The sequence below is a fragment of the Hypomesus nipponensis genome, chromosome 17 (assembly GCF_054491055.1).
Source record: "Hypomesus nipponensis isolate SF chromosome 17, ASM5449105v1, whole genome shotgun sequence".
NCBI classification, from domain to species: domain Eukaryota; kingdom Metazoa; phylum Chordata; class Actinopteri; order Osmeriformes; family Osmeridae; genus Hypomesus; species Hypomesus nipponensis.
The window spans coordinates 1,548,241-1,563,516 of NC_140377.1; the positions used below are offsets into that span (position 1 = coordinate 1,548,241).

Here is a 15,276-nt window from a genome sequence, read left to right on the forward strand (position 1 = left end):
GTTAAGTACAGAGTTAATGTTTATTTGATGTATGACGTAAACATAATAATGTTACCAACATAACATCAACAAACATAAGACAATAATACAAAGACAATTCCATACAGCTCCATCTAGCATTCTAGAATGTAACTTGGAGAATCCGAGCCTGGCCTCCAGCCCAACGTAGCCCCGCCCACAACAAAATTTGGTGGGGAAGTTACATTTACATTACATTTACATTTATTTATTTAGCAGACGCTTTTATCCAAAGCGACTTCCAAGGGAGAGCTTTACAAAGTGCATAGGTCATTGATAATAACAACAAGATAACCCCCAAAGCATTGCGGGTAGCCAACACAAGAAGTACACATTGTGAACAACCAAAAAATAAGTGCCAAAGGGAGGAAACCATAAGAGCATGTAGTTAAACAAGTTACAATTAAACAACATGAAACTCTAAGTGCATGTGTACCTGTAGGAAAGCAATACAAACAGGATTAACTAAAATAGAAAACAGTTTAAATCAGCTACCACTAACAAACAAGAGCAACAGTCTAAGCAAGAGTCATCGTGATCCTTGAGGAAACCAGCTTTGGGTTCAGCAAACCATTCCTAAGTACTGTTGTACTCCCGGAACAAGTGCGTCTTGAGCCTTCGCTTGTTGAGGAAGAGGAGAAACATTACAACATTACTGTGAGGAGAGGAGACCATAAAGCTCAGATAGCCTACCAAGCCTGCAATCACATGACAACCAAAATACAACATTATGTTACAGACTTAAAGATATTTTTTTGCTGGGATACAGAAACACGTCCTTGATCACATCTATCCTCAGTTTGGGCGGATCTCTGCGTAGTTCTTGACCACCCCTGAGAAACGAACAAGCTTTATCTCCTTGTTCCAGCCAGCTACGTCCTGCCACAGGTACTCAGGCGACAGCAACTTGGACGGCTTGTTGTACGTAAAGTACCTGTTCAGGTGGCTCTCCTCTTGCCACGCTGCCTCGATCCCATTGGCCGTGTCCGCCTCAAAATTCCGACGGCAGGTCTCTGCCATGGTGCGGACATCCTCCAGCAGTCCTCCGAAGACGGCGCCTCCGTAGTAGAAGTCTCCCTCCCCCCAGGGGATGTAGGCCCGTGACTCCGGACGGCGTTCGTACGTAAACTGGTCACGCTGTAGTGTCCAGAAACTAGGGTGTATCGTAGCGACCAGTCGACCCAGAGCTTCCACCCCAAAGTGAGCGTGGAACTTGGAGTCGACGTCCAGACAGAAGATGTAGTCTGCTTGACCCCTGATCGTATTCTCGATGGTCGTCTGGATCATCTCCATCCTGCGAGCTGAGATTTCCTGCCAGCGATTAGAGCTGGGCACCTTCATCACTTTCACCTAAAGAGGTAGATGAGAAAAAGGGGGATGAGGAGAAGGAGAAACATTAAAACATTACTGTGGGGAGAGGAGACCATAAAGCTCAGATAGCCTACCAAGCCTGCCAGCCTTACCTGTCTCCCTTCCGCTAGGCTAACATGTGGAACGTCTCCGGGTCTGTCAGTAAATATGTAGAAGTCAACCTTGTAACCAACCATGTAGTGCATCTCTGCCGTCTCCAGGAAGTCCTTCAGGAAACGCACGTATCTGACAGGAGGGACAGCGAAGTTCTGTTTCTCTTTGGACGTGATACAATTGTGTAGAAAACTATAACTAAGTAACTTGGGTGATCTATAATTAATTTTATGACATTTCTGAGCCAATCATATGTTCACCTATTGCCTGTAATGTTAACTGCAGGTGTAAACAACGTTACAAAATGTTTATTCTGTACCATATCTATCTTAGGCCAAGGCTACAGCAACACACAAACAATCTCTCACACACACACACACATCTAATCTAAAAGGGGAACGTGAGAGATTTTCTGGCATTGTATGCAAGAGTTAAAGTGTTTTTGTTAATTCTGAGGATCAGTAATAAACCCCTTGTTTTCGTTCAACCCCGGTGTCCTCGCACTATTTTGAGCCGTCCCGCTGAGGGCTGTGTAGCCTCTCGTGGCATCACAGTAAATATACATTTGTAAATACTTTGACATTTAAAATGATTGATAGATAATACTATATTCTATGAGCAACTGTACTGTACCTACTTTCCTACAGCAAAGACTGTGGTTGCTATGGTGAGGTTCATGGGCTTGTAGATGCTGTCGAGGAGAGCGATGTTGAAGCTTCCCTCCCAGACGATAGGAGCCAACCAGGGGCTTGCGAACACCACGTCAGTACGACTGGAACAAACACACAAACACAAACGTTAGAAACTTCTGTGGTGGGACATTTGTACACCGTCAACAAAACATACGCTTGGGTTAGTTTTCGGCATGCTATTGTAGGGCTGTTTTGGCAGCCCCTTTGTCACTGGTCACCCAGACACTCGTCTGGGACAGTTGTTGATTTGCATGAATGCTAAAATGACAATCACACCTTGATGACACACCTCTGGAGAGGTGGTCTCAACAGTTGAAGAGGAAGGTGGACAGAGGAAGACTCTGAAATTATCATTAAAAGTTGTGTTCTTGAAAATAAGGTTCTAAACAGCTTTAAATGTCATGTTTGATATGCTTTTGTTTCTTATTTTGTGTGTTACATTCTAGTAATAATTTTAACACTGTAACATGTACATGTACAGGGTTTACAGAGTTTCATGTCATTAACTGTTTAGCGCTCAAGGTTACAGGTAACGCACTTGTGCACATTGTCAAAAATTGGAGTCAGATATTAACGAGTCAATTATCTCCCTGAGAATCTAACCAAAGGTGACTTGTGGTTCCCAAGCCAGGGACAAACACCAAGCGCGTCTCTGGCCTTTCGATTCACAGCCTACACTATCACATTCTCCTGCTAAACAAAAAGCTTGATGTCAAATTCCTTTCATCTTCCACGTCACCCTAGTGTTTCTTACCTTGGAACATGATCTCATGCACTACAGGATCTACTGCCCATTCTGGTTTATCTGTTTTAGACTAACTGGGCCACAGGTAAACCATGGTTTTCTGGCTGGCACACACAATGCTACAGTGGGAGAAGTGGTTGGTTTAGCAAACATCAGTATCATGCATTGTGCCCTTACCCCTGAGGAGCTAGCATGTCTTGTGTCCTGGAGTTGGAAAGGGGAGGAGAGGATGGGGGGGGGGAGGAGAAGGAGAGGATAGGAGAGGAGGGGGAGGAGAGGAGATGAGGGTGAGGAGAGGAGGGGGAGGAGAGGAAGGAGTGGAGGGAAAGGAATGGGAGGGGCGAACAAAGTTGATAAAATTTCAGTTAAAGAAGAATTACTGGTCTGAAAGAAGAAGCAAGTTGAGGCGCTGTCACATATTTATTTCATTCTGTTGTCATTCCCTTGATAAAATGTTATGCAGCAGTAAAATAAAACACCATTTTGTTGAATGTAAACATATTCACTGGAGAATCTTTTGAGGATACACCTTAATATGTAAAGATTAACACCCTGTACACCTTCATTCCAAATTAAACTGAAGTAAACTTCCCCATGACCCAGGACTCCACCCGCCCCTCCCTCCCCTCCCTCCCTCACTTCCTCTATCCCCCCCCTAAAACTGAAGTCGGGTTAAGTACAGAGTTAATGTTTATTTGATGTATGACGTAAACATAATAATGTTACCAACATAACATCATCAACACACAAACATAAGACAATAATACAAAGACAATTCCATACAGCTCCATCTAGCATTCTAGAATGTAACTTGGAGAATCCGAGCCTGGCTTCCAGCCCAACGTAGCCCCGCCCACAACAAAATTTGGTGGGGAAGTTACATTTACATTACATTTACATTTATTCATTTAGCAGACGTTTTTATCCAAAGCAACTTCCAAGGGAGAGCTTTACAAAGTGCATAGGTCATTGATAATAACAACAAGATAACCCCCAAAGCATTGCGGGTAGCCAAAACAAGAAGTACACATTGTGAACAACCAAAAAATAAGTGCCAAAGGGAGGAAACCATAAGAGCATGTAGTTAAACAAGTTACAATTAAACAACATGAAACTCTAAGTGCATGTGTACCTGTAGGAAAGCAATACAAATAGGATTAACTAAAATAGAAAACAGTTTAAATCAGCTACCACTAACAAACAAGAGCAACAGTCTAAGCAAGAGTCATCGTGATCCTTGAGGAAACCAGCTTTGGGTTCAGCAAACCATTCCTAAGTACTGTTGTACTCCCGGAACAAGTGCGTCTTGAGCCTTCGCTTGTTGAGGAAGAGGAGAAACATTACAACATTACTGTGAGGAGAGGAGACCATAAAGCTCAGATAGCCTACCAAGCCTGCCAGCCTTACCTGTCTCCCTTCCGCTAGGCTAACATGTGGAACGTCTCCGGGTCTGTCAGTAAATATGTAGAAGTCAACCTTGTAACCAACCATGTAGTGCATCTCTGCCGTCTCCAGGAAGTCCTTCAGGAAACGCACGTATCTGACAGGAGGGACAGCGAAGTTCTGTTTCTCTTTGGACGTGATACAATTGTGTAGAAAACTATAACTAAGTAACTTGGGTGATCTATAATTAATTTTATGACATTTCTGAGCCAATCATATGTTCACCTATTGCCTGTAATGTTAACTGCAGGTGTAAACAACGTTACAAAATGTTTATTCTGTACCATATCTATCTTAGGCCAAGGCTACAGCAACACACAAACAATCTCTCACACACACACACACATCTAATCTAAAAGGGGAACGTGAGAGATTTTCTGGCATTGTATGCAAGAGTTAAAGTGTTTTTGTTAATTCTGAGGATCAGTAATAAACCCCTTGTTTTCGTTCAACCCCGGTGTCCTCGCACTATTTTGAGCCGTCCCGCTGAGGGCTGTGTAGCCTCTCGTGGCATCACAGTAAATATACATTTGTAAATACTTTGACATTTAAAATGATTGATAGATAATACTATATTCTATGAGCAACTGTACTGTACCTACTTTCCTACAGCAAAGACTGTGGTTGCTATGGTGAGGTTCATGGGCTTGTAGATGCTGTCGAGGAGAGCGATGTTGAAGCTTCCCTCCCAGACGATAGGAGCCAACCAGGGGCTTGCGAACACCACGTCAGTACGACTGGAACAAACACACAAACACAAACGTTAGAAACTTCTGTGGTGGGACATTTGTACACCGTCAACAAAACATACGCTTGGGGTTAGTTTTCGGCATGCTATTGTAGGGCTGTTTTGGCAGCCCCTTTGTCACTGGTCACCCAGACACTCGTCTGGGACAGTTGTTGATTTGCATGAATGCTAAAATGACAATCACACCTTGATGACACACCTCTGGAGAGGTGGTCTCAACAGTTGAAGAGGAAGGTGGACAGAGGAAGACTCTGAAATTATCATTAAAAGTTGTGTTCTTGAAAATAAGGTTCTAAACAGCTTTAAATGTCATGTTTGATATGCTTTTGTTTCTTATTTTGTGTGTTACATTCTAGTAATAATTTTAACACTGTAACATGTACATGTACAGGGTTTACAGAGTTTCATGTCATTAACTGTTTAGCGCTCAAGGTTACAGGTAACGCACTTGTGCACATTGTCAAAAATTGGAGTCAGATATTAACGAGTCAATTATCTCCCTGAGAATCTAACCAAAGGTGACTTGTGGTTCCCAAGCCAGGGACAAACACCAAGCGCGTCTCTGGCCTTTCGATTCACAGCCTACACTATCACATTCTCCTGCTAAACAAAAAGCTTGATGTCAAATTCCTTTCATCTTCCACGTCACCCTAGTGTTTCTTACCTTGGAACATGATCTCATGCACTACAGGATCTACTGCCCATTCTGGTTTATCTGTTTTAGACTAACTGGGCCACAGGTAAACCATGGTTTTCTGGCTGGCACACACAATGCTACAGTGGGAGAAGTGGTTGGTTTAGCAAACATCAGTATCATGCATTGTGCCCTTACCCCTGAGGAGCTAGCATGTCTTGTGTCCTGGAGTTGGAAAGGGGAGGAGAGGATGGGGGGGGGAGGAGAAGGAGAGGATAGGAGAGGAGGGGGAGGAGAGGAGATGAGGGTGAGGAGAGGAGGGGGAGGAGAGGAAGGAGTGGAGGGAAAGGAATGGGAGGGGCGAACAAAGTTGATAAAATTTCAGTTAAAGAAGAATTACTGGTCTGAAAGAAGAAGCAAGTTGAGGCGCTGTCACATATTTATTTCATTCTGTTGTCATTCCCTTGATAAAATGTTATGCAGCAGTAAAATAAAACACCATTTTGTTGAATGTAAACATATTCACTGGAGAATCTTTTGAGGATACACCTTAATATGTAAAGATTAACACCCTGTACACCTTCATTCCAAATTAAACTGAAGTAAACTTCCCCATGACCCAGGACTCCACCCGCCCCTCCCTCCCCTCCCTCCCTCACTTCCTCTATCCCCCCCCTAAAACTGAAGTCGGGTTAAGTACAGAGTTAATGTTTATTTGATGTATGACGTAAACATAATAATGTTACCAACATAACATCATCAACACACAAACATAAGACAATAATACAAAGACAATTCCATACAGCTCCATCTAGCATTCTAGAATGTAACTTGGAGAATCCGAGCCTGGCTTCCAGCCCAACGTAGCCCCGCCCACAACAAAATTTGGTGGGGAAGTTACATTTACATTACATTTACATTTATTCATTTAGCAGACGCTTTTATCCAAAGCAACTTCCAAGGGAGAGCTTTACAAAGTGCATAGGTCATTGATAATAACAACAAGATAACCCCCAAAGCATTGCGGGTAGCCAAAACAAGAAGTACACATTGTGAACAACCAAAAAATAAGTGCCAAAGGGAGGAAACCATAAGAGCATGTAGTTAAACAAGTTACAATTAAACAACATGAAACTCTAAGTGCAAGTGTACCTGTAGGAAAGCAATAGAAATAGGATTAACTAAAATAGAAAACAGTTTAAATCAGCTACCACTAACAAACAAGAGCAACAGTCTAAGCAAGAGTCATCGTGATACTTGAGGAAACCAGGGTTGGGTTCAGCAAACCATTCCTAAGTACCGTTGTACTCCCGGAACAAGTGCGTCTTGAGCCTTCTCTTGAAGGTGGAGAGACAGTCAGTGTCCCTGATGGAGGTGGGGAGTTGATTCCACCACTGGGGGGCCAGGCAGGAGAAGAGCTTGTGTTGGGATCGGGCAGTCTTGAGCGGTGGGACCACCAGGCGGTTGTCTGAAGAAGAGCGTAGGTGGCGGGTTGGGGTGTAAGGCTGCAGGAGAGTTGGGTCTGGAGGGGGTCGTATTGGGGACAAACTATATAAATCCAGGATCTGGGCGGACCAATGAAATTGCCAGGGCGGGCTTTATACGATGATGGACAGACAATAATTTAAATCAGTTACTTGACCAAAGTCTTGACCAAAATACTTAAAATCGTGTTCTTTACAGAGAAGAACAAGTTGCATTTGATCAGTGCAGGATGTGTTGTGTGGCATTGAATCTGCAAGAGTTAGATACACTGCAAGTATCTTATGTTTTTTCCACTGTGCTGATCATATGACTTACTGAAATTAGTCAGGTGGCTGAGCGGTTAGGGTATCGGGCTAGTAATCTGAAGGTTACCAGTTCAATTCCCGGCCGTGCAAAATGATGTTGTGTCCTTGGGCAAGGCATTTCACCCTACTTGCCTCGGGGAATGTCCCTGTAGTTATTGTAAGTCACTGGATAAGAGCGTCTGCTAAATGTAAATTATGTTAGCAGTCGCTCCAAATACTTTTGGCAACGGCTACACAAGACAATCAATATAGAACAACTGTGTAATCCCAAAACATCTGAACAATGACAGGAACACTATATAACTAATAAAATCAAAATGCATCAAATCAGCAATCACATGACAACCAAAATACAACATTATGTTACAGACTTAAAGATATTTTTTTGCTGGGATACAGAAACACGTCCTTGATCACATCTATCCTCAGTTTGGGCGGATCTCTGCGTAGTTCTTGACCACCCCTGAGAAACGAACAAGCTTTATCTCCTTGTTCCAGCCAGCTACGTCCTGCCACAGGTACTCAGGCGACAGCAACTTGGACGGCTTGTTGTACGTAAAGTACCTGTTCAGGTGGCTCTCCTCTTGCCACGCTGCCTCGATCCCATTGGCCGTGTCCGCCTCAAAATTCCGACGGCAGGTCTCTGCCATGGTGCGGACATCCTCCAGCAGTCCTCCGAAGACGGCGCCTCCGTAGTAGAAGTCTCCCTCCCCCCAGGGGATGTAGGCCCGTGACTCCGGACGGCGTTCGTACGTAAACTGGTCACGCTGTAGTGTCCAGAAACTAGGGTGTATCGTAGCGACCAGTCGACCCAGAGCTTCCACCCCAAAGTGAGCGTGGAACTTGGAGTCGACGTCCATACAGAAGATGTAGTCTGCTTGACCCCTGATCGTATTCTCGATGGTCGTCTGGATCATCTCCATCCTGCGAGCTGAGATTTCCTGCCAGCGATTAGAGCTGGGCACCTTCATCACTTTCACCTAAAGAGGTAGATGAGAAAAAGGGGGATGAGGAGAAGGAGAAACATTAAAACATTACTGTGGGGAGAGGAGACCATAAAGCTCAGATAGCCTACCAAGCCTGCCAGCCTTACCTGTCTCCCTTCCGCTAGGCTAACATGTGGAACGTCTCCGGGTCTGTCAGTAAATATGTAGAAGTCAACCTTGTAACCAACCATGTAGTGCATCTCTGCCGTCTCCAGGAAGTCCTTCAGGAAACGCACGTATCTGACAGGAGGGACAGCGAAGTTCTGTTTCTCTTTGGACGTGATACAATTGTGTAGAAAACTATAACTAAGTAACTTGGGTGATCTATAATTAATTTTATGACATTTCTGAGCCAATCATATGTTCACCTATTGCCTGTAATGTTAACTGCAGGTGTAAACAACGTTACAAAATGTTTATTCTGTACCATATCTATCTTAGGCCAAGGCTACAGCAACACACAAACAATCTCTCACACACACACACACATCTAATCTAAAAGGGGAACGTGAGAGAGGTTTTATTTTGGCAGTTACATGAAACGTCATCATATCAGTGTTGCATGTTAAACTGACAATGCAGTCCACTTCTTACTGCACTAAGATGTTTTCATATTTTAAATCAGATATGTTTTGTTTTGGGTAAATATACATTTGTAAATACTTTGACATTTAAAATGATTGATAGATAATACTATATTCTATGAGCAACTGTACTGTACCTACTTTCCTACAGCAAAGACTGTGGTTGCTATGGTGAGGTTCATGGGCTTGTAGATGCTGTCGAGGAGAGCGATGTTGAAGCTTCCCTCCCAGACGATAGGAGCCAACCAGGGGCTTGCGAACACCACGTCAGTACGACTGGAACAAACACACAAACACAAACGTTAGAAACTTCTGTGGTGGGACATTTGTACACCGTCAACAAAACATACGCTTGGGTTAGTTTTCGGCATGCTATCACATTCTCCTGCTAAACAAAAAGCTTGATGTCAAATTCCTTTCATCTTCCACGTCACCCTAGTGTTTCTTACCTTGGAAACACTGTAGGCTGGGTATACAATAACCTGCAGAGACAACATGGTCACAGTCGTATGAATATAGAGATTAGGACATGATCTCATGCACTACAGGATCTACTGCCCATTCTGGTTTATCTGTTTTAGACTAACTGGGCCATAGGTAAACCATGGTTTTCTGGCTGGCACACACAATGCTACAGTGGGAGAAGTGGTTGGTTTAGCAAACATCAGTATCATGCATTGTGCCCTTACCCCTGAGGAGCTAGCATGTCTTGTGTCCTGGAGTTGGAAAAGGGAGGAGAGGATGGGGGGGGGGGGGGAGAAGGAGAGGATAGGAGAGGAGGGGGAGGAGAGGAGATGAAGGTGAGGAGAGGAGGGGGAGGAGAGGAAGGAGTGGAGGGAAAGGAATGGGAGGGGCGAACAAAGTTGATAAAATTTCAGTTAAAGAAGAATTACTGGTCTGAAAGAAGAAGCAAGTTGAGGCGCTGTCACATATTTATTTCATTCTGTTGTCATTCCCTTGATAAAATGTTATGCAGCAGTAAAGTAAAACACCATTTTGTTGAATGTAAACATATTCACTGGAAAATCTTTTGAGGATACACCTTAATATGAAAAGATTAACACCCTGTAGACCTTCATTCCAAATTAAACTGAAGTAAACTTCCCCATGACCCAGGACTCCACCCACCCCTCCCTCCCTCCCTCTATCCCCCCATTCTGCTGATAGTAGCAGACGGTAAGAAGAGCGAGCAGAAAACCAATATAATTGAATGTGCTGCAAAGGTTGACAGCACACCACTCAAATACATCACAACCTTACGGTTACGGCAATCTCCCGTGTGATTGGTTACTCATGATCGGTTAAACCTGATGAAGATGTGAAGCCATCTGTTCCTTAATATCTTCTTACCTTGATCTAACATCAGACAAGTGGGTGGAGACAGGGATGGTGACGGGGCTGTAACAAGGAAGACAGAGGAGAGTGTATGAAGTGTGTAGCAGAGCATAGAAGGGTAGTGTGGATTGGATTCACTTTAGACATGACAGACTGATTTGGCAAGCTCTGATTGGTCAAATGGTGTTCTTTATGGAGAGGCTCTGATTGGTCAGACGTTGAAAAATGGACAAGCTCTGATTGGTCAGACGTTGTTCGTACTCGGGCTCTGATTCATCAGGTCTTGCTTAACAACAGGACATAATTGGTCCAAATGTTTTAGGGATACTTATTAACTGAAGGTTTCAGGAAAAGCTTCATACTAACCGACAGGCTGCCTTGGTCTCAATGACATCAGAACCTTCAGAAAATCTGGATCTGAAAGATTTGAAACCACACATGTACTGTGACCTTTCTCTTATGAACACAACCAACATGTGCAGAAAGACAGAAAGGCTGTCAGACACAGGCAGGCTGAAATACAGGCAAATATAAACCAATGCAGACCATTACATTTGATGCATTTTACATGTATACACAACTGACAGATAGGCCACAGTCACAGTAATTGTATCTGAGGAATTTCCCAGTATTGGGGTATTCACAAATATCCAAGGCAGACAAACCAAAGTCATGGAGACAAACAGAGAAAGAGGTATTACCTGTTGTTGGCGGAGAAGTAGAAGATATAGAAGATCCTAAGATGTGTGACAGGTGATACAAGTGAGAAGTGAGGCAGCAGACACCATGTGAAATAAACTCAATTGTAATTATTACAATTATCTCACCACAGTCTGGCAAGAGACTGCAACCAAAACATGTTTGATGTTGCACTGTTTTTTAGTTTTTTTTTCTGGACTGGGCTTCTTGGGAGGAATGACCCTGTACTTACTGTAAGTCGCTCTGGACAAGAGCGTCTGCTAAATGACTAAATGTATGCTATAATACCCCCCCCCCCCCATCTGATTCACTCTGGAATCTCAGCCAAGGCTGCTCGGATTTACGCAATGGGATCCCTAGAAATTGACATATATAGTACTCAATAAAAAATAGTTTTATTGACTGATGGTTTTCATCCAAATCAAGGTTTTGGAATTAAATTACATTGTCTGTCCTCTCGGCAGAGTCGACACTCATATCCTGCAGCCATGGAAGAGGAGCCTTGTGAAATAGCTAACACGGCTCTCCCCCATACAAACACACAGTGTGTGCAAATAAGATGAGGATCAGGTTCGGCGATTACTATATTTGTACTAAGTAAACTGAATTGGCCCACTTTTTAGGTCATTTAGTACACTTTAAAGTACACTAATAGTGAATTTCAAAGTATACATTTCAATACTGTAAAGTAGACTGTGTAGTACACTTTCACTTGATCAAATATACTTCCTAAAGTACTTCAAAGTATACTTTGGAATACTCTGAAGTAACCTGTGTAGTGCACTTTCAGTTCATAAAGTATACTTCTTATAGAGCCTCAAGGTATACTTACAATATTTTCAAGTGCACTTTAAATTAATGCAAGTAGCTCAAGAAGTTAACTTACTAAATGTAATTTCCCTATGACGTATTAAGAAGTTTAAATGATAAGGGGACGCTCGGACGCATCAGATCAGATCTTGCGTCACATGGCGAGAAAAGGGGGCCCTCTCGAAGCCACACCGCAGATTCTGAAGGTAGCCACTTAACCCAATAGCTCAAAACCCTAAAAAACCCAGCTATTGTTATGAAACGGAACATTCATTTAACTCATGGTTACAATGGTAAACCAGCACCACAATGACAATTACCACGCAACAAAACACTACATTCTAAGCAGACACATTTAAAAAACGAAATTCGTGAAGTTACATTTGTATTTCGAACAAACGGCCAACTTGTCAGCATTTTTTTTTACACTATTTACTGCCTTGCATCATGGGAATTGACTAGCTAATGAGCCGCACCAGAGCCATAGAAAAAGAGAGTTGCGACACGCTCGGATCTCGCCGACACGTGATCACGTGGTTCATGTAGCTCGCTGTAGTTCCAAAAAACCCCACTGCTGTCAACTTTTTTGAGTGGTTTTCAATGGAGCTGGCCAACGGAAGTTGCTTTCTCAGGCAAATAACGAATGAAACAGGCTCGGTTGAAGAAATACGATATTATGGCTATCTTCAGCTGACTCGTATCTACATAAGGCAGTCCTCCCTTTTGTTTGTTGGTGTAAAATGGAGTGAACTACAACATTGTAAACACTCACTGCCAGTGAAACGCAGGGAAAAAGCTAGAGCTTTTTTGTCACGTGGTTCCGGTAGCTCGCTGTAATTAAAAGAAGCCCCACTGCTGTCAACCTGTTAGAATGGTTTTCGGTGGGACAGACAGCAGCACCATCTCATTTCAGGGATATTTTCGGTATATTAACACAATGTCAATTGGTTACTGGTGTGTTGTATCATGTATGTCTGCTACTTTATTAACATGTATGTATAACATTAACTTATAATACATAACGCAATATTGTGAAGCAGAGCTAGAAATGGCTATGCTAGCAGTCGTCTATATTGTTCCACTTAACGTTTAACCTTCGACTGTTGAAGTAAATGGGACTTGTTCAACTTCTTTTTATTCATCAGCCATCTTACAATTTACCACATTAACAACATTTATGTTTGTAGTACTTGATGCAAGTTGAATTTAACCATGATCACGAGCAACTGTTCAATAGAAAAAAATAGAACAGAATATTCAAGGCAACCAACTGCAATTCAATAAAACATTTTATTGTACAATATGTCCAGTGTTCTTCCACTCCTTTTGTTTAAAGTGAGCAGGTGATCTAAATGTCTGCTTTTCACAAACCTTAGACCACAGTAGTAGATGCATCTATTTGAGCTAACTAGCTATATAGCTATTGAGTGGACCTGAAATTCCTGCCGAGCGTTGCTGGACGACAGGGGACCCAAGGCTTTAATCTGCAATTCATTGTTGCTGGCTCTAATCAGTTGTACTATCGGCTAATAAGAGCAGATTCTGTAAACTGTGTATGCCAACGAACACCAATAACTAGAACTAATTTGACAGACTATAAACCAACGAACTTCTGGTTATGATACAGGTGCTCTCTAGCTAGCCACAGTAAGTGTTGCTTAGCTCTAGATACTAGACCCACAGTCTAGCGCTAACTGAATTTAGAATCTAACAAGCTATAATCTTACGAAAATGTTTATCTAAAGTTGGCTATATGAAATACTACTCATAACAATTGATATGTGGTGGTTGAAATATGAAAAAATTTATGATTTTAATCAATTTACCAGGTAACTTGCTTCGGAGACCCTGAAAATGAATGGGGTTCAACGGTGGAAAATACAATGAGGAACTATAGCTCGCGGGAGACATGCTTTACTTCCGCATTCCTCAATAACAATGGGAGTCTATGGAAGTATGGAGGACCAAACCTGCCATATTTAAAAATGAATGAATGAATAAATAAATGTCCACATCCATGCATTTAGGCATAAATAAATGAATACATGTACTAATTAATGCACAATTGTCAATCAATATTACCTTATAATTTACATGTATTTATGTATTTATTTGTGTATTCATTTATTTATTCATTTATGTATTCATTCATTTATTCACTCATTTATTAATTCATGTGTTCATTCATTTATTCATTCATTTATTCATTCATTTATTCATTCATTTATTCATTCATTCCTGTATTTCTTCTTCTCAATATGTTAATTAGATGTGTCAATCAAAATAGGTAGGCGGTATTTGACACACCATTGGCTAATTGTTTTCCACGCTTTGTATTCGATTATGTAGCCTTACATCCATCCTTGCTGTCATGGACAACATAGCCTACATGGACAGGCTGGCCGACCTTGTTGAAAACAAAGATTTAAATCACCATATATGATATTTGGATAAACAAACATGTTATAAAGATTTTACTACGTTAGTTGTGGGCTATCACTTAACACCCAACTTCACTACGCTGACCGGCCAACCATGTGTTTACCCCGATAAAAACGTAAACATTTTAATAAAAAATCCTTGTTGATTGTCAAACCAACATATTTGTCCTGTGTGTAAGAGCGAGATAGACAATCTGGCATATAGCCCCCAATCAAGCAGAAGAGAAATTTGTGAAGATTGACGACACAAAGTTAAACATCGAAGATGAAAAGTAGCTTAGTCCTTAATTGGAGTTGTATGCCCCATAGCACATATTTTACAAAGACTACGGCAACAAAAGCCAAACGTTGCCACGTTATGTTGGGAAAGGGATGCCGTTGCGACGGTTATTGTTGGAGCAACTAGTTGCCTAAATAGCCTGTAGCCTATGCCATGTTTATGTACATGTCAGCTTTACATGTAAAAAAGAAAATCTCAGAGAAGGTGAAAGGCTTGGTGACCGGCGTGGAGAAATGCGCGTCTAGTGTGAACAGCATCGCGCCATTCGTAGTATATTGTGGCGCTCCAGGGCGCTTCGCAGCCAGTGTGTCCCAGGCGTTAGCTAGATTGAATCTATGGCTCTGGATTGATTGCAATGACTGAACATCAGTTTCCACGCCTACTGGCCTCCTCTCATTATCATATTGGGAACAATGAATGAATGAATGAATGAATGAATAAATAAATAAATGAATAAATAAATGAATAAATAAATGAATAAATAAATGAATATATAAATGAATGAATGAATAAATAAATAAATAAATAAATCAATAAATCAATACATCAATACATCAATAAATCAATAAATCAATAAATCAATAAATCAATAAATCAATAAATCAAT

General features: G+C 41.9%; 2 protein-coding genes across 2 annotated transcripts; both read right to left on the bottom strand.

Moving 5' to 3' along the window:
- Positions 1-626: 626 nt before the first annotated feature.
- On the bottom strand, positions 627-2,250 carry LOC146252884 (globoside alpha-1,3-N-acetylgalactosaminyltransferase 1-like). Its single transcript, XM_084678716.1, has 3 exons — positions 2,120-2,250; positions 1,482-1,614; positions 627-1,368 (listed from the first exon to the last, which is right to left on the bottom strand). The coding sequence occupies exons 1-3, from the start codon at positions 2,158-2,160 to the stop codon at positions 814-816; spliced, it is 729 nt and encodes a 242-aa protein (XP_084534842.1). The 5' UTR covers positions 2,161-2,250; the 3' UTR covers positions 627-813.
- A 4,323-nt stretch (positions 2,251-6,573) lies between these two features.
- On the bottom strand, positions 6,574-10,922 carry LOC146252885 (globoside alpha-1,3-N-acetylgalactosaminyltransferase 1-like). The gene is made up of 7 exons (XM_084678678.1): positions 10,806-10,922; positions 10,455-10,502; positions 9,794-9,820; positions 9,554-9,586; positions 9,246-9,380; positions 8,628-8,760; positions 6,574-8,514 (listed from the first exon to the last, which is right to left on the bottom strand). The coding sequence occupies exons 1-7, from the start codon at positions 10,913-10,915 to the stop codon at positions 7,960-7,962; spliced, it is 1,041 nt and encodes a 346-aa protein (XP_084534804.1). The 5' UTR covers positions 10,916-10,922; the 3' UTR covers positions 6,574-7,959.
- Between the last annotated feature and the right edge of the window lie 4,354 nt (positions 10,923-15,276).